Below are 25,077 nucleotides of genomic sequence, written 5' to 3' on the forward strand. Positions count from 1 at the left end.
ATTTGTATTCTAAAACCTTGTTAAATTTACCTACTAGTACAGTGCTTGTAGATTATTTTGGTCTTTCTGAATATATAACCATGTCACTTCCAAATGAAGACCATGTTAACTTTTTCTTTTCCAACTTTTATGCGTTTTATTTATTTTCCTTTTGCACTGCCTAGGACCTTCAGTAAAATACTGAATATGAATGCTAAAAGTAAACATGCTTGACATGATCACAATCTTAGGGGAAAGCATTCAATATTTAATCAGTAAGTAATATGTTAGATGTAGGTTTCTCATAAATCTCCTTTATCAAATTGCAGAAGTTCCTTTCTATTCCTCATTTAGCAGGTTTTTCTCAAGCATGGCTGTTGAATTTTATCAAATGATTTTTTCCTACATTTGAAGGATGATCAAGTGGGTTTTCTACTTCATTCTGTTAATGTGGTAATTTACATTAACTTTTCAGCATCAAAAAAAAAAAAAAAACTTTTCAGCATCAAACCAACTTTACGTTCCTGATCTCACTTAGTCATGAGACAGTATCCCTTTTTTATATGCTGCCAGATTCAATTTTACTATTTTGTTTAGGATTTGTGCATTTTGTGAAAGTGGGATAGCTGCCTAGCACCAAAAATTATAAGATGCACCATTATTTTATAGAACACTAAGAAAGAAAAAGCATAACACCAAATTGTAATACAATCCTGACATCGGAGATTTTAAAATCTGAAAAAAAATACAGGACGGAGAATCAATTAAATATGGCATAAACTTTTTCACTTCACCCTCCCAACAATCCTACAGTTAACGTATCTCCAGTTTACAGACAAGAAGACCAGGCTCAGAAAGATTAACGGTAACTTGTCTGTGGTCACAAAGCTTTTAACTGACAGATCCAGAACTCAAAACCACTTCATCTAACTCTGAAGTCCATGTTCTTTTCATCATGGTACTGACGAAACCACAGGCTGCCTTAAAGGATAAATCCAGAACTGCAGCTATGCTTTGAATCAGGTTGGGTTTAACCTGTTAAGGTTTATCTCCAATATAAGTTTCTCTGAATGTTATTAACTAAACAGAACATGATTCCCAATCACCAAGGCAGTATCATTAATAATACCACATGTTCAAATTAAGCGAGAGAGGCCTTGTATATTTAAGAATGATTATGTGTATGAAAGCAATAGGTCTCCCAGGGAAACCAGGGATTGCGCTGTATAATTAATGATGTATCAGCTGGAGGACAGCCCACGACGTAAGGCTTTTTTTTTTTTTTTTAACTTAAGGCTTTTGTCTGTAGTATCAACTTTATAAAGGTAGTAGGTAGAACAGATTCCAATTTATTCTATTCTGCCATTAAATAGGAAATAAATGATGCTAAGTCATTTAACTTTCCAGATCTCAATTTTCATACCTTACAATTGACAGGATTACATGATGCTTAAGGGCTCTTCCACACCTGAAATTCAGAGAGATGGAAATTCTAAAAAAGAACTGAAAAGAAATGCAGGACAATCCTTCAAAAGTCCTGTACCAGAAATGAAGAATGCCTATGACCATCAGTATGGGATGGACAGGGCTGAGGAAAAGACCTCTGAGCTTGAGGATATAACAAAAAAAACTAGAACAGAATATGCAAGGATTATGGGATATGGGACAACCATAAAAGGTGTAACATACACACAATATAAATACCAGGAAAAATAAAGAAAGGAAGAGAAGCAGTATTTAAAGCAATAATGACCAATTTCTCCCAAATTAATGTCAGACACCAAGCCACAGATTCAGAAAACACCAACTGGGATAAAGACCAAAAATAGTGCTACATCATACTAAAACTTCAGAAAAATCAAATATTAAAAAAACCTGGAAAAAGAGAAAAAAAAAACCTTCGCCTCTATAGGAACACAAGGAACAATTACATCCAACTTCTCCTCAGAAATATTTAGAGTGAAAAAAACCCCACCACGCTAGACTTCTATACTCTGGAAAATTATCCTTCAAAAAGCATTTTTGAAAAATAAAGAATTTCTCAGACAAACAAAAACTGAGGGAATCTGTTGCCCATAGTCCTGCCTTGCAAGAAATGTTAGAAGAGGTTCTTCAGCTAGAATAAAAATGATACAGGTCAGAAACTTAGATCTATATAAAGAAAGGAAGAGAATCAAAGAAGACATAAGTGAAGATAATATATAAACTTTTATGTTTCTTATTCCTAATTCACCTAACAATTTGTTCAAAATAATAACAGCAACAAATGTAGTCCAATATGTATACTTATATATAAACAAAATGACAACAATGATACAAGGAACAAGAGGAGAGAATTAAAATTTATATTGTTAACATAAGGTACAGAGAGTACCCTAGACTTAAGGTGGTTTGACTCATGATTTTTTTTGACTTCACAATGGTGTGAAAGCAATATGCATTCAGTAGAAACCATACTTTGAACTCTGAATTTGGATCTTTTCGCAGGTTAGCAGTATGCGACATGATACTCTCTTCTGATGCTGGGCAGGAGGGAGCCCCAACTTCCAGTCAGCCACAAGATCATGCAGTAAACAATCGATACATTTACAACCATTCTGTTTTTCACTTTCACTACAGGATTCAATAAATTACATGAAATACTCAGCACCTTAATATAAATATAAAATAGGCTTTGTGTTACAAGATTTTGCCCCCTGGAGACTAATGCTCTGAGCACGTTTAAGATCATCCAGGCTAAACTGTGATGTTCAGTAGCTTAAGTATATTAAATGTATTTTCGACTTATACTTTCTTTCAACTTACAGTGGGTTTACAGGACATATCCCCCATTGTAAATCAAGGAAGATCTATACTTCCACTATCTCTGAAGCAGAAAAGTGTTAAAGTGAACTTGGATTTGATATAAATGTATACGGCAATCTCAAGGGCAACCATTAAAAATGTTTTTAAAAAGTTAATTGCAACTGATATGCTCAGAAAGTAAAGAAAATGCAATCATGTACTCAGTTAAAACCACAAAAGACATAAAAAGTGTGCAAGTCTGGGGTGCCTGGATGGCTCAATTGGCTAAGCAGCCAACTCTTAATTTTAAGGGTCTAAGGGTCCTGAGATGGACCCCCTTTTGGGCTCCATGCTCAGCAGGAGTCTGCTTGAAGCTTCTCTCTCCTCTCCCTCTGCCTCTGCCCCTTGCTCATGCTCTCTCTCTCTCAAATAAATAAATCTTTAAAAAAGTGTAGAAGTCAGAAACAGGAACAGGAACAAAAGCAACATATAGAAAACAATAATAAATATGGTCAATATGCATCCAACTATTTCAACAATCACTTTAAATGTTAATGGTCTAAATATAACCATTAAAAGACAGATTGTCAGAGTGGTTCAAAACCAAAACCTACTGTTTATGTCTATGAGAAACCCACTTTAAATATAATGACACATAAAAGGGGCGTCTGGGGGCAGCCCCGGTGGCGCAGCGGTTTAGCGCCGCCTGCAGCCCAGGGAGTGATCCTGGAGACCCTGGATCGAGTCCCACGTCAGGCTCTCTGCATGGTGCCTGCTTCTCCCTCTGCCTGTATCTCTTCCTCTCTCTCTCTGCGTCTCTATGAATAAATAAAATCTTAAAAAAAAAAAAGGGGGGGGTGCCTGGATGGCTCAGTCAGTTAGCATCTGACTCTCAATTTTGGCTCAGGTCATGATCTCAGAGTCATGGGATCGAGGCCCATGTTGGGCTCCATGCCGGGTGTGAAGCCTGCTTAAGATTCTCTCCTTCTGGGGATCCCTGGGTGGCTCAGCGGTTCAGCGCCTGCCTTTGGCCCAGGGCGTGATTCTGGAGTCCCGGGATCATGTCCCATGTCGGGCTCCCGGCATAGAGCCTGCTTCTCCCTCTGCCTGTGTCTCTGTCTCTCTCTATGTCTATCATGAATAAATAAATAAAATCTTTAAAAAAAAAAGATTCTCTCCTTCTCCCTTTGCCCCTCCCCCACCGTTTGTGAGCACCCTCTCTCTAAAAAAATACGTGAAAAATAAAAAACAAATAAAGAAGAATAAAGAGGACCTTCGGCTCAGGTCTTCATCCCAATGTCCTAAGATCGAGCCCCATGTCAGGCTCCCTGCTCAGCAGGAGTCTGTTTCTCCCTCTCAATCTGGGAACACACTCACTCTGTCTCTCTCAAACAAATAAAATCTTTTTTTTTTTCAATTTTTTATTTATTTATGATAGTCACACAGAGAGAGAGAGAGAGAGGCAGAGACACAGGCAGAGGGAGAAGCAGGCTCCATGCACCGGGAGCCTGACGTGGGATTCGATCCTGGGTCTCCAGGATCGCGCCCTGGGCCAAAGGCAGGCGCCAAACCGCTGTGCCATCCAGGGATCCCAAACAAATAAAATCTTTAAAAAAAAAAAAAAAAAGACACATAAAAGTAGAAGGATGAAGAAAAATATACCATGCTAACACTAATCCAAAGACAGTGGGAATAGCTGTATTAATTTCAGAAAGAGTAGATAGACTTCAGAGCAAGGAATTACATAAAGAGGGCATTACATAATAATAAAGGGGTCAATACTCCAAGGAGACAATAAACTTTCATTAATTTGTATGCACACAGTAAAAGATCATCAAAATATGTGAGGCAAAAATTGACAGAACTTCACAGAGAAACAGATGAATCCACTATTATCGTTGGAGACCTTCTATCAGAAACGGACAGATCCAGAAGACAGAAAATCAGTAAGGACACAGTAGAACTTCACCGTACCATATAAGACTACTTTCTCCAACATCAGCAGACTACATATTTTTCTCAAGCTCACATGGAACATTCACCTCGACAGCCACCTTCTTGGCCATAAAACATAACTCAACAAATTTAAAAGAATAATAATGCCAACTCTGATGCCACAATGGAATTAAATTCGAAATAGTAACATGGTGGATACATGCCATTATACATTTGTCAAAACCCACAGAATGTAAAGCATCAAGAGTGAACCCTACTGTAAACTACTGGGCTTCGAAAACTTGCTTAGAACCTTTCCCCTCGGCAGGCTACAGAGGACTTACTCCTTGAAATCTAACTTTCTCCACTCCTAGCATCTCTGCGAAGCAACTCTAAATGTAATGCGGTCCTCCTGGCCCTGAGATGAGGAGGCCTTTGTCCAATCCTCCTGTTATGTCTCCCAGCACACTACCAAGAGTTTCTGGAGGACAAAAGGTGTGGCCCACAGCCCTGCATGAATACTCTTTAATACACAACTTCCCCTTCATGTAGCTTACTTCTACAAGTTCTTGATCTCATTCTTACATCCAGAACTATACGAGCCACTCACTGGAAGGTCAGGTAAGCAAGCAAGGACTCACACAAGGACTCATATCCTAGCTCTGCAACAGAGCTGGCTAGGAAATCCCCACAGGTGCACACACAAGCATACCTCACCCACTGGAAGCACAGATTTCCTTCTGTTCATCTTCAGCCCAGGAGTCAGGTTTACAGGCAATGACTAAAGACTGAGGACACAGTTCCCACTCGTAGTTACCAGAGAAAACAGCCACACCATATATTCTTCAATAATCACAAAAATGCAAGGGAGAAGTCTGAAAGCTGAAGTCCAGGGCAATACTTTCTGATGGCAAGACAGGATGCCTGCCTAAGTTCAGAGTTTTTCATTATATAAGGTGTCTTTTTCAAGGGCCAACATCTATTTACAAGTTCTTTATAAGCTCACCTGGCATCATGTTACATGGTTGAGTCCTATAAAGAGTTTAAAAACTTGAGTTATCAACAGAGAAAGGATACAGAGAAAAAAAACTAGAAGATAGGATGAAGAGAAGAAAATGAAAAATGGAGATTCCCAATCCCTTTCTTTCTCTAGGTCATGCAAGAGGTTAGAAAGGGAGAAGTAAATGCACAATTAGGTGGAAAACAGAAATTGAAGACAAGGAGAAGCAACCTATAAGCTACAAGGATGTCCCAAAAGACATACTTCTCAGTGTAAAAGTCAAGTGCCCCAAGAGAAAGGGTGAGAAAAGTGAACTGAATGCTCACCATTAGTTCTGTGTCCAACATTCCTGACCTCAAATGATGCTCATCACCATATCACCATCTAACACATATCCCACACACAGCAATGTAAGCACCATGCAGGTGGGGATTTTCACCTGTTTTGTCCCCAGCACTCCAATCTAGATCTCAGACAAAGCAGGAGCTCAGTATTTGTCAATTAAACCAGGCACTTGCTATGAACCAGGCATTGTTTTAAGTGCTTCTCCTAGATTAACTTACTTAATCTTCACAACCAAAGGACATCATCCCGATTTTACAGATGAGAACAAGGAGCCACTGAGACGTTCATGGGGGTTTACTGGTCCTGCTTTTCTCTTAAATTTCCTGATTTCACACATGTAGAACTAGAGCACGCACTGAGCTGCTGATGAATCAACCCACAACCTCAAGATTTCCTACCCCTAAAAAAAAAAAAAGATTTCCTACCCCTCCATGATGCTCAACTTTTCCAGAAACCTCCCTTTCCCAGCTGCATGCCTACATGCTTTTCACCAATTTAAGAGAGGCATTTAAACTCTGACCCAATACAGTGGCAGGAACAGTTAAAGTTTATCCTGAGTGATGTTGGAGGACCTCTCTGAGAATAACTGTATAACCACGAAGTTTCCTCAACAACACTTAGGGAATAGCCGTCTAGACAACATAATTCCCACCTTCGCCCTGGATCTTCCATTCATTGTAACACAGTCAAGAGTTAGTCCTTACCAGAGATTATAAAAACAAACATAATAAAATGGACACATCTCAAGGCAAGTGACTTATTCAAAGTCACATACTAAGCACCACTGGAGAGGACAGAATAAAGGTAGATGCACACAACTACCACCTGCCTTTTGCTGGTACCAGATGTGCCTTTCTCCAAGTCTGATGCTCAGTTCACAATTTCCCTGAGAGTTACTTTCTTTGGAGGTGGACAGAAGTGGTGGGGAGGGGGTGGGTGGTAGGGGAGGTGTCCCTCACATTACCTGAAAAGTAACCTTAGCTGCTCAGATGAAAGAAATAATTTCATTAAAGAGACATGTTATCTCTCAGGTCCCAAAATATAAGATGTCAAATGTACCAATAACGTTAACAAATCTGCTATAGAAAAACAATGCAGACTACAAGAAAAAAAAAAAGTGAAAGTCAATAAAACACAGACATCTCCTCTCTTTCAGGCCTAGCCCATTGGAAATAAATGCACCTAGCTGGCTTGTTTTAAAGGGGTAGGGTAAAAAAAAAAAAAAAAAAAAAAAAAAAAAAAAAAAAAAAAAAAAAAAAAAAAAAAATAAAGGGGTAGGGTAGCAGCAAACTCTGGTTTACTAATGGATCAACAGAGCAAACTTCTAAAGAGATTATTTACATGCTTTACAAAAGATAAACTGAGAAGCTCACTGTATCCTTAGTTTTTTGAACACCATGTGCTCTGGTTATTAGCCAAGGAGAATTCAATGCTCTGAAAAACATAAAAATAATATAGTTAAAGACCATGAACTTAACTTGGCCGAGGAGACATGGTTTCCATTATTAAAAACAAAAGTGAAAAAACAATTGTTCAACAAATATCTTCTTTATTACAATCCACCACTAAATTAACAGACCATCCACCTAATTCTGAGGCTAGAATGTGCGTGTGTGAGTTGAGGTAGGGATGGCATGGATCCTGATGACTTATTTCGGTGAGGCAACCAAGAGCAGGCAGGGACAGTTATGAGAATAAATTAACAATTTCTCTTTAGGGATAGGAATCTGTTATTTTCATACACCTGTTTCCTCTGCCACATGCCGTTCCTCCTGCCTGCAAATCAACCATCTTCAGTGACAGAATTTTTATTTATTAAAGATGAAAAATCACTTTAGCACAAATAAGAGGTTTTCTTCATTATTAAATCTTTTTAAAATTCTCCTAGCATTTTTAAAGTCCAGAAATGGAATGGGACGCCTGAGTGGCTCAAGCGGTTGAGCATCTGCCTTTGGCTCAGGGTGTGATCCCAGGGTCCAGGATTGAGTCCCACATCTGGTTCCCTGCAAGGAGTCTGCTTCTCCCTCTGCCTGTGTCTCTGCTTCTCTCTGTGTGTCTCTCATGAATAAATAAACAAAATCTAAATAAATAAAGAAATAAAGTCCAGAAGTGGGGCACCTGGGTGGCTCAATGATTGAGCGTCTGCCTTTGGTTCAGGTCATGATCCCGGGATCCTGGGATCGAGTCCCACATCAGACTCCCCGCAGGGAGCCTGCTTCTCCTTCTGCCTGTGTCTCTGCCTCTCTGTGTGTGTCTCTCATGAATAAATAAATAAAATCCTTAAAAAAAATAAAGTCCAAAAGTTCTCAACCTATACATAATCCTGCACTTTTAACCTTTCCATTCCATAGAAAAAACATGAATTGTGATTCTCAAAATTTCAATGAAAAAAAAAAAAACAACCTCACCTCTAAGAACCTCTCCACTGACACAACAAAACAAAATAAAAACCAAGCTTTTACAGGGCTTAATAAACTCTTTTAATTATATCCTTGTCACCCTGTTGTGATGAAAGAGTGTGACAGAAGTCCTACCTCACTGACTGGTGTCCAGGGCAGAGGCACTTCGCAAATTCTGAGTGGAGCCCACCAGACCACTTCTCTGTGTCCTGGTGTGCAGTGGAATGATGTGATGTGTAGGTGGCACTTAAAGCAGTTTATGCTTCACCCCCTTGCACCCCCTTTCTACAGTCTTACCTGGTCAGGAGCTGAGAAGTGGATTAGGAAAAAAAACATCTCAGAAGTGGAGTCCACAGTAAGGAGAGAAGCTCAATTCAATGGAGCCAATTAAATGACAGCCACTTTCTTTGGCTCTTGTACCTGATATAGACACTGAGGGACAGAATGATACCCCCTCAAAATTCATAGAGGGACAACATGTAAAGAAGCAGCAAGAGGACAACCACTTGCAGGTTGGGAAGAGGGCTCAGGGGAAAACCACCTTGTTGACACCTTTATCTTGGTCTTCCAGCCTCTAGAACTGTGAAAAAATAAATTTCTGTAGCATAAGCTACCCAGTCTGGAGGGTTTTGTTACAGCAGCCATAGCAAACTAATACAGACATGAATAGACATTACATACCTCCCCCTTAAGACTACTGGCTGCTCAAGAACAGAGCCATAGCTTGTGCAGCTCTCAATCATGTAGAGTATCTTACACAACATGGGCATTTTATAAATATTGTAGATTATTATAATAGAACAAAAGGTGCTCTAAACAAAGAAAATTAGAGCCTTATAAATAAACTTTATACTTTTCAATCACATGCCACAAAGTCTTTCTAATGTAAAATCTGTCACTTATACTGTGTAAACTCAGGCCATCTACTAGCCTCTAAGGTTTGCCCTCCTGCTTTATTAATATGAGGAAAATAACGCTACCTCATCAGATTTTCAGAAGGAAGTTCCCAATACAGTGCCAAACACAGGTGTTAAAATAAAAATGTTCCCCTTCCCTTTGCCAACTGGGAATGTAAGACCACAGAACAAGACAGTGGTAAAACCAGGCCTGGCTCTTCTAACACCTAAGTACCCGCTAAAAAAACCAATCTTTGCTCTGAGGCAGAAAAAGACCTTGCCAGAATGTCCTTTCTGCTAAAGATTATCAATAATATTTTATTTGAATTCTAGAAAAACAGAGGACCTCGAAGAGTCCATTTTCTCCTTTTCTAGGCTAAAGGCATCATGAGTAGAAGAGACCTGGATTTGCCTCTCAATATTAAAGCTTTTACTCCTGTTTCTTAGAGAGAAAGCCGAGCAAATGTGGAGGGTGATCCATACCCTTTCTATGTCTCCCTGTAAGATCTAGTTTCCCTAGAAGGCCAAATGGGATCAAGAGGACAGTGAAAAGTATAACTAAGCTATCTCACAAGTGGGGGTCATCAAATCTGGCAGCAAAGATTGAATATTTGAGCCCTGTGACACTTGTACCATGCCATCTTCACCATTAATTATGAACCCAGACACCAAAGATGGCTATGATTTGCATGTTTTAGCATGCAATTTAAAAGAATTATTTCAAAATAGATGCTACTTGGAGCAAGTCAGAAGACAAAGAGGTAAAAGAGTTTGAAAGTAGGGGAAGAAAAAAAAAAAAGAAAGTAGGGGAATACTTTGTGAACACTTGTAGGGAATGCTTGAATGTTATGAACGCCTATCCTATGGGAAACAAGAAGGGATCCAGGAAGAAAAAGGGGTACTCTGAGCCATGTTTCTTGACATATGACAGACAGCTCCTGAAATAGAAATCCACAGGTTTCAAGTCTCAGGGGTATCACCTTCAAATATATCAATGTTCTAAGGGTGGATCAGTTTTCCCAACTGCTGACGCCCCGCTGTGAGGAGAGATCCCAAGCAAAACACAAGCTTCTGACTGGGAGCCTTTGAGGTAGCAGGAGCCATGAGGAGTTCAAAGGCAAGGCCGGCCAGTGGCTTGTACTTCCAAGAGCCATAGGGGTTAAAGGTTACTAAAGCAGGAGCCACTGACCAATAAAACTATGCTTGGTCAAACCTTCTCAGCAAAAAGACTAGAGATTCATTGCTGCTGCACCGTTCCCTGAGCTACCCACATCTCTGAATCCTACTATTCCTGAGGTCAGATCAGGAGCTGCTTTAGTGGTTAGCAGCTCACCAACTCTCTTTCCCAGCTGCTTCCACAGAATAGCTGAAAGGTGAATTGGAACACTTTAATCAAGATTTGTCACCAAAAATAAATAAATAAGAAGACAACATGGGCCAACTACTTGTACAGGAATCTGCCTGGGGTGAGATATCCTGTGCTAAAACCAGGAGAATGTGAGCCTAAGTTTGTTTGATTAGAGAAGGCAAATGTAAAACAAGCCTCACTCCAACCAGGCACATTGGAAAGGCTTGCCCCACTTTGATTAAGACACACACAAACACAGTATGCAAGGGGACCAAGAGGACAGATGGGAAGGCATACTTCAGGGCGATGTTCTCTCCTCTGCCCTGTTTCCCACATAGTGACAATCCAACTACAGAAAACTAAGGAGATCTTCTTTGGCAAGTCTTCTTTTTTGGCTGCAGATACTAACTGAGCAGACAGTCACATGTGAGCCCTTTCCACTGTCCCTACATGTTCACAGAAAAAGAAAAATTGAGGAGAGTATGGATCCAATGCCATTTATCGCTATTCCACATGACCAGGGCACGAGAACTCTATAAGCTGCTTGCTGCTGGAAAGCTCCATCATCTGATTAAGGATTATTAAAACAAGCTCTCCTATTGATCCTGAATGGAAACCCCATACATTCTCCAAATTGGGACTCTGAACAGAAGGAAAATTTGAACTAGCTACACTTGCTTTGTCAATGGGTCTCAATTTTTCCCCTGCCCCTTCTCACCTGAAGGATGATATACACCCATGAGTAAGAGTAGCTGAGGTTCATCACAGCAGGAACTTTCAAGAGAAATTCATGTCCCTGTTCCCTGCCCTCTCCCTACACCCCTGTGCCAGAACGCAGTTAAGAACTGACTGGGAGGGGATCCCTGGGTGGCTCAGTGGTTTAGTGCCTGCCTTCGGCCCAGGCCGTGGTCCTGGAGTCCCAGGATCGAGTCCTGCATCGGGCTCCCCACATGGAGCCTGCTTCTCCCTCTGCCTGCGTCTCTGCCCCCCCCACCCCCCTCTCTCTCTCTCTGTCTCTCATAAATAAATAAAATCTTTAAAAAAAAAAAAAAAAAAAAAAGAACTGAGTGGGAGTTCGAGAGGTATGTGAGGTTTGAAAATCCCAACATGGAATTCTGATCCCTCCCTTTGCCTCACAGTGAAAAATCACTACAGTAGCTGATGAAACAGTTAAAATCTTTCTACCCTATGATTTCCAATCTGCAGGTTAGGCCAAAAAGATTTCCAAAGATTATGCTTGCTGTTATGTCATATTCAAAGTCACCTACAACTCATTAGGCAGAGATTTGGGGAATATGGATTTGTGGTTGTTCGTGGCTCCAGGGAACCCACTCAGGTCCACTGCTCCCTACACACTACACCACAATCCACGAGCATGTTATTCAGACATGTCACCACTGTCTAGGTCTTCCCATTCTGGTCAAATGCCAAAACACCTCACAGATGAACTCAACCCTCTCAGTCTGCAGCTTAGAACAAGAAAAACACTCAAGGATCTTTAATACATATATAAGATCATCAAGACCTGCTCAAATTAACCTGAAAATGAAAAATACCTCAATATGCATATGTATTTCACTTATCTGAAATATTTTAATGAAAAGTATTGGAATCTGAGAGATAACAAGCTAACTGCTGTCCTATTTAAGATTTTTTTTTTTTAATTCATTCATAGAGGCACAGAGGGAGAGAGAGGCAGAGACACAGGCAGAGGGAGAAGCAGGTTCCATTCAGGGAGCCCGACGTGGAACTCGATCCTGGGTCTCCAGGATCATGCCCTGGGCTGCAGGCAGCGCTAAACCGCTGCGCCACCAGGGCTGCCCCCTATTTAAAGTCCTTATCAAAATGAGAAGTACACATTGAAATATAACAAATTAGCCTTAAATTACAAGGACGAAGATAACTCTATTGCCAGAAATGGTTCACATGGAGCTACATCTACACCAATCCTAACCTGATTTAGCATGAAACATCTTTAGGTGAAGAGAAATGAAATAAATATACGTGATTATAGTCTTAGAACAATCTTCCCAAGAAGAGTAGCATGGAATTATAAGATTAATTGTGCTACTATAAAGTCAAAAACTATGCCATGCCAAAAATAATTATGCAACCCCAAATCCTTCCAACCTGTGTGATGCTGAGGGAGATCGAATATATACATACATAAATATATAATAACTATATTAATATCTATAAATATAGGCAGAAATCCTATGGATCACTTGAACCCTTACTAAAGACCTGGATATAGTGCTTTCTTTACCAAACAATCAATACTTGATAATTGACAAGTTATTATTTTGTAAACAAACTTAAATATTTTTATAAACAAATATATAACAAATTTACAAGAGCTGCATTGGGTTTCCTGTAATAAACAATTATTTCTCAGAAATGCTTCACGAACAGTCCCACTCTGTGGGAAACCAGCCCCAAAGAGTCAGACAATTTTTATATAGGGTGCAAATTAATATTTAACACTTTTATTAGAGAGGCCATTTCCTGAAGCAATGTCCCATACTGGGGACTCATTACCGAGGATTAACCCATGTTAACTCCAGAGACAGCTCTCTAACCAATGCCCAAAGGAAAATGACCATCCCATCAACTCTGATCCCTCAAAAAGGCTGTGCAATGATTATTCATAATCACGTATTTAGGGAGAACTTCCAATATACTCAAATTATTTTTATATAACTTATTCTTCATAACTTAAATATTTGCAGTAAGTTTGTTAAAATTACACCATACACAAAACACCCAGTTTGATAAACTTCTTAACTAATTTAGTCCCCAGAAAATGTATTAAAAAGTAGGTCTATCGCTTTGGAGTTTGGGGCATTTTATTTTGTTTTATTGCTCGTTTGGTTTTTATACCTAATTACTCTCCCCACAGGAGCTACATGAGCAATAAAACCAACCAGTATATTTTTATTGTTTGCTCAATGAAAATCATTAATCCTAGATCAACAGCCATATAATTTGACGAACTTACTACAAAAATTCCTCCCTTTTGCCTCAACCTCAAGTGGCTATTTTAAATTGAACACACTTGCAAAACTGCTCATGTCCAAAACTCTCTGAAAAAGGAAAAATAATGTGTTTGGTGCCAAAAGGGCACGCAGCACTTAAAAACACATATCCACTGGGTTTTGCTTATCGTTACTAAGGTCTTCCTGAAGGCTTGGGTTAGAAGAGCTGGCAGATAGAAAGCACATCCTGAGGGCATATTCCACCCACCCCAGTCGCTCTGGAAATCAAGGTTGGAAAACTGAAAGGAGAAGGAGGGCAGAGATGCACTTTTTGAAACGCCTGTTAAAACATTCTGGTCAGGAGATGCCAGAGATTTTGCAGCTCCCACCAAGCTGCTGGCCTTGATCCAGGTAATGGTTTTTCCTTCCTCTCAGCTGTCTGCTGCGGGAGTTTTCCAGCAAAAAAAAAAAAAAAAAAGAAAGAAAGGAAAAGTGGTAGGGAAGAGGGAGGAGTAGCTTCCAGTTCCATTCCTCTGTAACTGAGAGGGTAAAAAGGGCCAGGCATGGCAGGCTGACATTTACGGAGGGCCTGGTGTTTCCACGCAGCACTCGGGGAGGATTACTGGGGGTTAGCAATCTGGTCTAAGAGGGGCAGCAAAGCAGAATGATGAAAGTCCCTTTAAATTTGATAAGTGATGCTGTGGGCAAAGATGTGTGAGCAGAGGCCCAGCCACTCAGGCGGCCTCTAGAAAACAGGTACACGGTAAACCTGGCTCCCCTAGCCCTTCGGGGCTGCCCAACTCACTTGCCGAACGAAGCTTGAAAACACAAACTGCCAGTGCAATGGCACTTTCTAGTCAAGGGATAAAAATAAAGGCCCTTGGAAAATCCTCTCTTGCCTAACCCTCACCGCCCTGCCTCCACCAAGAGAAGTGACTCTTCTGGCCAACGGCAGGGTTCTGGACCTGCAAAGGTTAATGATCTTTTACCTCCAAACCGCGGACGCCACGCTACCCCATCCCTCCTGCCTGGCATTTTTCTTCAATTTTAATATCAGAAGTTTCACACGCCTGCCGGAGCTCCTGGACTCAGCAGAAAGACCCATATAGCTGTCATCGAACTGATAAGAACTTGAAAATGACTCCGCGGGGCCTCTTTATAAAGAAGAGCCAAAGAAGCCCATAAAGAAACAGGGCAGGGGCCACGGAAACCAGCCGCTCACACTGCTTTAACGTGGCATTAAAATGAGCTACAGATTTATGGCAGTGTTTTAGCCCCTGGCCCAAATCATCTGGGGGATGAAGCTCTCGTCCCCACTCTCCAGCGGGATTTTAAATCTGGGATGGAGCTGGCCAGAGAGGAATGGGGGAAGGGAGGCAGTAGGAGGAAGAGAGGAAAAAGGAAGAGGCAGAGAGTACCAGGAAAATTATATAACAGAACTCAGTTCTTTTCAGGGAGATGAGAACAACAGCTATTTCTGCGAGCTATCTGGCCAGTCCTCTTAAACTCTCATACAAATTCCCTTTATTTTTAGTTCTTACCCAGTGAACTCACATTCTTCAACCCTTCACCACCCAAATGTCAATTCTGATTGTAACTTTTCTCTTTAGGTTCATTTCTTTTTGAATTTTCCAGTTTAAACAATGAATAAAATCATCATTTGGCAGAGAATACATTTGAAGAGAGGAAAAAAGATTCAGTATAAGTTTTTCTCACTGGAAAGAAGAAAAAGTAATAGTACTTTATCCAAATGTGCCAGTGAGTTGGTTTTTTTTTTTAAAGGCCAACTAGAGAACCACTGATTTTAATCAACCATTCTGATCCTAACAGAAAAACAGAGAGGTGAACCGCCTTCCATGCCAAGATATAGAAAGTACACCAGACCCACAGGAATAAATTCTGTTTCAAGTTTCCAAGCCCAGAAGCAAATGCATAATACATCCATGTTGGTAACTCACTGTGGTTCCTTAAGACCAAACTCCAAACCAGAAGGCTCCTTCTAATACTCAAACTCAAACCCAGGCAGAGCAATTCCAAATAACTGCCAGCATGGAGCAGGCCAGAACCCAGATGCTTTAATTATTTCATGTCATCAATAATACTGCTCCATGGTGTTATTAGTCCTAGGTCTGAGATAAGAAAATGGAAGCTTCAAAAAGTTAAGTAACTAGCCTATAGTCACAAGTTAGCTTTTGCAGCACAGTTTAGGATTTGAATTCAGGTCTATTCAACTCAAAAATCCACATGCTTGCCACTACCAACATGTTTCAAACTTTCTGGACTGGGACCCACACTAAGAAACAAATACATTTTATACTGCAGCTCACAAGTCATCTACATGTATGGCTAAAATAGAGGGAAGTATTTGACTTTATTGGGTAATATGCTGATATTCTCCTTTCTATTATATTTTATTAAAAAAAAAAAAAAAAAAGAGGGGCAGCCCCAGTGGCGCAGCGGTTTAGCGCCGCCTGCAGCCTGGAGTGTGATCCTGGAGTCCCGGGATCGAGTCCCACGTCAGGCTCTCTGCATGGAGCCTGCTTCTCCCTCTGCCTGTGTCTCTGCCTCTCTCTCTGTGTGTGTCTCTCATGAATAAATAAATTTTAAAAATCTTTAAAAAAAAAACCTCAATTTAAAATGTAATATGTTAAAAAAAAGAGAGAGAGAGAATGCTAGTCATCGCCCACTAAATTGACTTCATGATCTAACTAATGAATCATGACCCTCGGTCTAGAAAATACTGTAGTACTCAATGTCCAGGCTCCCCCACCCCCACCCGAAATCATCAGACAGGAGTCAGGAGACCTGGGCTCCAGTCAGGCTCAACCCTGGCCCTAACAATTCATTCTCCAGATCACCTGAACTCTAGAGCTTATGTATCATTTATAAAATATGAGGAAAGGGTTGAACAGTTTTGAAGGTCCCTTCCAGCTCTTTGATTTGGTTCTCAATCTCCTTAATGAATACTTCTTTTCCCTTCCATCACCCATCATTATTCTCCACTTGTCACTGACCTTCCCTGCCTTCTACTTCTCACAAAGTTTTTTGCCTTTGGGGTTCAAAGTCCCTGCTCGATCCACTCCATCTTACCTGCTGACTCTTTCTCATAGAAGCCACCTCTGGGTGGAGGTCAATACCCTCCCAGAGCACCCTGTCTTCCTGAGACTACCCAGTTGTGAAGATTCCCTTCACCTCCGATCTATTCCTGACTCTCCATGGCACAACTGAATGACAGAACTTCTGACCTTTTTAGTAGGTATATTACTCAAAGTACTCTTCCCCGGCAATCTCAGGGCCTTTCTTAAAGACAGGATCTTTTAAATAAAATCTCCCTCAACAAGCCTGTATAATACTAGGAATAGAGCAGGTGCTTAATACAGATGTATCTGATGTGTTTGCATTATGAAATTAAAGACTCTAAAAAAAATAAAAATAAAAAAAATAATAAAGACTAATTCTCCTAAATTTGGAGAATATTTAGGTGGGCTGCTCTAAGAAAAGTCACTGAACTAAAGCTGGCACCGTAGTAAGATAAGTGAGCATTGACAGACCAGGTTCCACACATGACTCATTTATGTTTGCCCGTGGACAAGGTGTGCCAGGATTGCCAAGGAAAGCAGCTTTATGGTCTCTCCATCTGGACTGTGAGGATTTAAATCTCAGAAGCTATACAAAATAACTGCAAATCAGCGCAAACCTTAAAGACAGGAAAATTTATTTACAGGCCCTAGTGTACTATAAATTTGAGACAGTTCTATTAAAATGCTTTTCTTGGCTTCCCATCAGATACTTGGCAAAAGCCTTTTTCCAATAAGGTTCTTAATACTAAAGTTGGGGGGGAAAAAGTGAAACACATAAAAATGCTCTTCCTTAGGAGTTCCAATTAAATGAGTCCTTATTTTATTCTGCTTTAAACAACATACATTAACCAATCTCTTTTATAATATGGATTTATATGTTCAGGAAAACTCAAACACAGAGAATCCAGTGCCACTGAAAAGAAATTTTAAAATTCAGAATATCCCATAGTGACCCCACTTCAATCCCAAAGGCTCTCCCACAGGCCAAAGAGCCCAGCTTTGTGTCAGAACCACGGTTGTCTGTTTTGCAGGAAGAATTCCAGGGATCAGGTCAGTGTGTTTTGTTTAAGGGCAAGCAATCCAGTACAAAAGCAAAGATCGGGAAACAGAGCTCAGAATGACTTGTCGGGGCCGGAGAGTGGGGGAGAAAAGGAGGCAGGGAATATTTGGCATTTTTTAAAAGCTGTGAGAGTTCAGTTTATGTATATAAAAATTTTTTCAATTTCACAGGTGGGGGGATAAAAGTGACAAGCATTACAGTATTGATTCTGGAAATCAGAAGTGAAATATTTTCCATATTCTTCATAATATATTTCCAGGGATGCATCCAGCCCTAAATGCCTCAAGCGACCACTTTTTTGAGAAGACTATCCAATAAGCAGTCATCTTGAATTATTGGCAAGTTCATCTGATTTTTTTTTTTTTTTTTTTTTTTTTTTTGCCTCAATCCAGGCCACACAGTTCTGTGATTTGAATAAAGCTGTGGGCAGCAAAAGAGAGTGTGCTCCCTGTCGGTCCCTCACATGCTGTGCGGTCTTGGGAGGATTACTTTACATGCCTTTATCCTCAGTGTCCTCACATTAAAACATTCAGATTATCTGTCTGCCTGCCTATCTCACTACTGTGTTTAAACAGTTAGCTCTGTAACCCCATGTGCTGGGGGTGAGCAGGGGTGGGGAGGTAGTGGACAGGGACAGCTATACAACTGGAGACAGACAAGACAGTCAAGCCACCCACATGGGGAACCTTCAGAGAACAGGCTGCCAAGGTTTCTAGACATCTGAGGGTTTATACCTTTCACTGAATCACAAAACACTTTTTAAAAATAAAAACCTTTTTTTACTAAGTTTTTCATTTTAATTCCAATAGGATGAACATGTAGTGTTATATTAGTTTCAGGTATAAGATACAGTGATTCAATAATCCTATACATTACTCGGTGTTCATCATGGTAAGTGTACTTAATCCCCATCACCTATTTCCCCCACCCCTCCCCACTCACCTCCCCTCTGGTGACCTTCAGTTTGTTCTCTGTATTTACTTGTCTGTAAAAGCAAACATTTTAGATAGACTCTATAAAAACTTTATATAAGTATATTATAGTTTATTTATATAAGTATATTACATTAAGAACCACGATTTTAAATATATATATATGTTACACAAAATTTAAGCCTTCACTTAAAGATTCAAGGGCATCACCAAGAAAAGCAACCTCTGTATTTCCTCAGTTTTAAGACACCCTGTCAATAACAGCTTTAGGGGAAAAAAAACAGAAACCATATTCAATGTTCAAACTGATGGCAAGTCTCCTTTGGATGTCAGAAATCCAAAATACGAAAAACAAACAAACATGTACTTCTTTGAAGCAAGGAATTCTGCTGTCTTACAATGACGCACCCAGGATATAGTAAAGCCTGCAAAGCTGCCAGCCATATATCCAATGTACTGAGAGTTCTATTTTTGAAACAGCTTTTCCATCTTTGCTATTCACACCAGACTGGCTGATGACCCCTCTCAGAGACCCTTCATATTTGTGATTTCTAAGCTACCACGACTATGGAAACCAGCTAAGTCGCTGTGTTGAAATCCAAGTCTTGTTTTAGGGGCCGTCCTGCAGACAAAGTGCGTGACCTCTGCTGTGCACACACACATGCACTGCTATGAGCTCTGTTTCACTCTCTCCTTTATCATAGCGAGGCCTAACTACAGTCCTGGTCGGTGAGGGTGCCACATGGCTGGGTTTTATTTTCTTAAGTAGAACTGTTTTGTCTTTTTCCTAATCAGTCAATTACATCTTCAAGTACTCCTCAGCAGCACAGATATTCGGTATACTTACTAGGAAAATATGAAGGCCAACTGGGATGGGTCAGTATAACAGACGGAAAAGAAACCGATTTTTTAACTCACCCAGGCTTAAAGGCCAGGGAGAAAAGAAGATGCTGACTGTTTCTGCCACCTCAAAGGCTCCCAGTCAATCGAGTACAGAGGAGAGTTCAAAGGCAAGGCAGGCTCCTGACTTCCACCTCCTAGTGTGGCTGAGGTTAGAGGTCACTGCTGGTGGAGCCACTGACCAATAAAAGAATGTTTGGAAACTCCACTCAACAGATAAACTGCGGATCCATTTACGCCTTCCTCCCTCTCCACACAAACATTTCCAACTATACAGCCCCGTGTACACCCGGCCTTCCAAGGGCCTAGGTTGCTTTCATTTCAATTGTCATTCAAGGGTGACTAGGGATATGAAAGCTCCTTCTGATTACAGAAAAATACTCAGTCGCATACTTCTGCCTGTCTTCCAGCATAAGAGAGGTGGTGGATAGGCCTCTCCACCTTTAAGAGCTACCTCAAATGCCACCTCCCCAATAAATCTGTCCCTGACTTTAGCCCGTAACTGTTCCCTTCCATATCAGACCCCTAATGTACTTTAGAAAATGTCCGCCATCTTCTCAACTTTCTTTGTGCTTATTCCCATACACCACCAGGTCTTAGCGGCTGAGGATCATAAATTTAGGATTATCTCCCCTTGAAAAAAACAACACTCAATTAGGACTTCACTAAATTAACTAAATTAACTAGTTAATTTAGCTCATAGGATGATAAGAGGCCAACTGATAAGTTGGCTTTATACTGTTATATAACTCTCACCCTCTACTAATAGAAGAAACTAGTTTTTAATTTACCTACAAAGAAAATCAACAAGTTCCCCCCGACCCAGCTTGTCCAATACCATGTTTGCCAACACTCTTGTCAGCAATCAGGAGTAGATAACTTACTTTCTGTAGGCTCTAGCCTTGTCCTTAACTTTGTGGCTGCTTCAACATCATATCTAAGGTCGGGAGGCAAATTTACTTACTTTTCCTTGTGAGGCAAAGTGTCTCTCTCCCTTGGTGCATCCTTATGCCCAAGTCATGATGAAGACTTTCACTGCAACCCCCGCCAGCCACACTGTGGCCTCACTCGTCCCGAGCTCTAAGCTGCAAAATGTCACTATAATACTTCCATCACCAAGATTGCACCCCCAGACCGCTGGAGCCAATCAGAAACATAGCTCTGTTCCCTCTTTGGACAGCCAAAATCCCATGCCCGGTGCTATTTCTTCCTCATCTGAAAGAACCAGTCTCTAGAGACCGACTACTGAGGACAAAGCCAGGGAGAAGTACCTTAGGATATCTTGGAAACATTTATGCTGTCCCAAGGAAAAGGAGTCACTTAAAAGTAGATGGAGACCCCTGCTGGCTGCAACTGTCCCTGCAACTTCTCAAGTTGGTTTTCAGCTGCTGAGCAAGAAATTCAGACTATTGCTCAGGCTCGGCTCATTCTGACCTATCAACCAGGGGCTCTAAGCCATCAACTACTGATATGACAGGATTTCCCTAAACTTTTACGTCTGTCTTACAAACAGATCCAAATCTGACCTCCCTAAAAAGATTCACTAAGGTGTAAAAACTTTTCAGAACCAAGTGTGTGCCAAAGCCACTCCTGCCAAGATCAGGTTAAATTGATGGATGGTAAACAGAGGGCAAAATGACAAGCAGATTCTGCAAAGGGTCCTAGAGAACAAAAGAACTCTCGCTAGTGTTAGATAAGACCTTCACTATCAATGGAATGGTGGTTCCCGATCAAAGCAGTGTTGCCCCACATGGGACATTTAGCAATATCTAGAGACATTTTTGATTATCACACCTTGGGGAAAGGGTGTGCTATTGGCATCTAGTAGCTAAACCTGATCATCTTTATACCTCTTTGGGAATTACTTCAACCAGCTAATCTCACTTTTGGTTGAGATCAGTCCAGTCTAGAAATCAGAGATTGAGAGAAGAAAAGAGGTCATTTTGGGAACACAATATTCAGGGAAAGGGGAGCAGGACTCCATGGGGCACTGCAGTGGAGAGCATTAAAAAGTCTGAAAGCAGCGAAGAGAGGCATGAGAAAGCAGAAGGAAAACTTGGAAAAGGAGGCAGAAAGTGCCGAGACTGCCTTTCTGAACAAGTTGACACAATGTGGATGCTCACCACTCAGAGAGGTAAATGGGCCTCAGGTCTAGAGGTGTGTAGCAAAGACATGGCCACTGGTCATTAATGCTGTCAAGGTCAGTGATATTCTTGCTAAGGACAAGAGGTTCACAGACTTTTTAAAACAACTAAACAGAACATGAGAGAGGATCTAGCCAATCCCATCATTTCATAAAGGAGAAAATGAAAACCTAGTGAGCTTTGGTGACTTATCAGTGTCATATAATTCATAGGGACAGAGCCATGGCTCATATCCAAGTCTTTTGACTCCAAGTGTATCTCTTTGAACCCAAATAACCTCAAAGTACCCCATTTTAAATGACCTCTGCTCATTCCATCTCAACGGATTTATGATTTCTGAGCCTGGACTCAGAAACAACCAGCTGTGCTAGTCTCAGACCTGTGGTTCCCCAGCCTGCTCTGTGGAATAATGGTATTCTATAAGCTAGCAGTGGGAGCTCTGCCCTGAAAACCAAAGGATTCTCTCTCCCAACATGATGATGGTGGGTTTTTACTTGGCCTTGTCAGACTGGAATCTTAAGATGGTGTCTGATTTGGCAGATGACTCTCTATTTAGTTAATAAATCAAGATACTATATAAAAGAAACACCCAGAGCTTGGACACCAGAACTCTTCTTCTGTGAAAAGGAACACATTCTTCTTTGAAACTTATAAGAACCACAGGTTTAGATGAAAAATCTAGAGCTCTCCAGATGGACTTTCTAATTGACTGAAACTCAGATAAGGCTAGTACTCGAGTAATAACTGAGAAGCTCAGACACTTAAAATGAACATGAATAGCTCTGAAAAAACAACGGGGAGGCTAAAACTCAACTGAGATTAGTTTTGTTTTTTAAGATTTTATTTTATTTGAACAAGAGAGAATGCACACAGAGGGAGAGGGAGAAGCAGACTCCCCACTAGGCAGGGAGCCCAATACCCGGATAGAGGCCAGGACCCCAGGATCATGACCTGAGCCGAAGGCAGATGCTTAACTGAGCCACCCAGGCGCCCCTGTGACCTGTTTTCCAATCAGGAAGTCAATGTGTTTTAAAGATGAGGTCACTGAGATCCAGAGGAGGCAAATCCTTGGCAGAGGATTTTCACTGACGGCAGAGTCGGTGCCCGGCCGAGATGGTGCTGAGTGCAGGCAGTCTGGGGTACTGCGTGACATGGCCATCTCCATGGTTTAAAGCAATAAAAGAGGGTGGACTCAACACATCTGCTAATTTTCACTGCCTCCTAAAACCCTAACATGACAAATTTTGAAAAAAGAATACACAGTCACTCTAAGATCAAGAAAAAGATGGGAGAAGAGCCTTAGCAACAAAACGCAGAAGCTGAAGAGCAGAATGAGCCATAGCACCTGACTCTCTGGGCCCAAGAGAGCTGCTGAGGAAAATCACACCTTGGGAAAACCCAAGGTCGTCCACTGCAGCACCCCAGGTGGGGGCAGAGATGAGGCGGGAAGGAAGAGGACAAACTGAACACATAATCACAAAGCGGTCAGAAGGCCCAATTCCCACCCATCCCACAGTTAGGTGACCACCCTGCCCTTACCCAGACAGAGGCCTGAAACCCATTCCCTGGACAAGGTCACAGGCAGGCTCTCCACCTGGGGTGGAGGTGCCAGACGGAGAACAGAGGAGACACGGGACAGTCACAGACTCAAAGCTGAGAACCCTCCAACCCTCTCTGCCGTTCATCTCCTACAAAGATTATTTTTACAAAAATAAAAACCTTAAGAATCTACTTAAAAAGAAAAGAAACAATTAGCACAGAAACCAATTTGGGGTGGTCTTTTTAATTTTTTTTTTCAACTTGACATTTCAGCCCAACTAAATTTCGTTCTGGACAGAGAAAGGAAAGAGAAGCAGGACTATCCAGGACCCCCAGTGGCATGCTTCAGACAGAAGAGAGCAGCCCAGGGGAAGGGGTATCAGAAGGAAAGAAAACCAGAAAGTGAGGCAGGGGTGCAGTAGCTGTTGCAGGGCACAGGGGTGCTCAACGAGGGAGGCTGCTGGAACTGGGGACCTAGGCCAGCTGATAGATATGACAACATTCTCCTGGATAACAGCCACTCATGAAATGTCCCCTCTTCCAGGGCTGCCTTACTCACTACAACTATCACCTGCTGAGAGAACCACCAGCCAAAAAGGTTCAGATTTGTGTCTTGAACACACTGCTACCCTACGACCTTAAAACAGAAAAATGTGGGCTTACCTCAGCAGAGCTTTTAAATCTCTCACAGTTACTATTTAAAACCTCATTTGATGTGACCTCACCTGGGTCTGCTTTCCCTCTCCTCAGTCTGGTGAGTCGATAGAGTGCCTCACGCATTCAGCTCTGTGGATGTGTATCCCCACCACACAGGCCACCCTTCCAACCACCCATGTCACCTCCCCAGCAGGCCTGCCCAGCCTCTTACCTGCCGCTGCATTTCTTCAATCTGCCTTTGCGGGATGCTCTGCAAAATACTGTACACATCTGACATCTTTTCTTCCGGCACGACCACAGATGCTCTAGAGACAAAAGCAAAATAGTTTCTATACCCAAGCCCCTTTACACACAGCACCTCTACGGACCTGTCTCGTTGCATTCTTCTGAGCACAAACACCCACACTCCCCTTCGGTCCGCATTCCTTCCAGTGAGTGGCTCCCTCGTCCTCCTCCTCTCTCAGGGCTGACCTTCTCAAAGGAGTCCTCTCACCTGCTCTGTCTCCTCACCTCCCTCCACACCACCCGTGTGTCCCAGCCATGCTGGTGCCCTTTCAGCCACTTCAACAAACCATGCTTTTCCCACCAGAGGGTCTGTGGGTATGAACTTCCTCCTGCCTGGTGCACTCCTCTGTATCTTCACTACCTGCTCTGAACAGCAAGGACTTTTCTCCTTTAGCTATCTCCTCAAATCACTCATTCAGCACGTTTATGGAGCCGCTATCATGTGCCAGGGACTCGGATTAGAACAGTGACCAAACCAGACAAAGGCATCTGGGGCTGAGTGCCATGAGAACACCTGCAGGAGAGCATTCTAGGCAGAAGGGCTAACAAGCAGAAGGCCCCAAGGAAGAAGAAGCATGCTGGGAATGATCTGGCAACAGCAAGGAGGCTGGGGTGGCTGGAGAATAGTAAAGATGGAGAATATCAGGAGGTAAACAGGGGAGGGAGGGGCACAGCAGACCACACCGGGCCTTGCAGGCTACAGTAAGGACTAGACTTTAACTGAACAGAAAGCCATTAGAAGGTTTTAGGCAGTGCTGGCATCATCTGATTAAGTTCCAACAGGGTCATTCTGCCTAAAGTGTTAGTAGAAACTGCAGA

At 41.6% G+C, this 25,077-nt stretch overlaps 1 protein-coding gene across 1 annotated transcript in view; it reads right to left on the reverse strand.

The window, feature by feature from the left end:
- The window catches only part of EXT2 (exostosin glycosyltransferase 2), a 143,590-nt gene that overhangs the window by 84,812 nt on the left and 33,701 nt on the right, over positions 1-25,077 (reverse strand). Inside the window, exon 7 of the mRNA XM_038563513.1 lies at positions 24,185-24,278. Within this exon, the coding sequence (XP_038419441.1) occupies positions 24,185-24,278 (94 nt within the window). The remainder of the gene's footprint in view (positions 1-24,184; positions 24,279-25,077) is intronic.

The sequence above is a fragment of the Canis lupus genome, chromosome 18 (assembly GCF_011100685.1).
Source record: "Canis lupus familiaris isolate Mischka breed German Shepherd chromosome 18, alternate assembly UU_Cfam_GSD_1.0, whole genome shotgun sequence".
Lineage (NCBI taxonomy): Eukaryota > Metazoa > Chordata > Mammalia > Carnivora > Canidae > Canis > Canis lupus.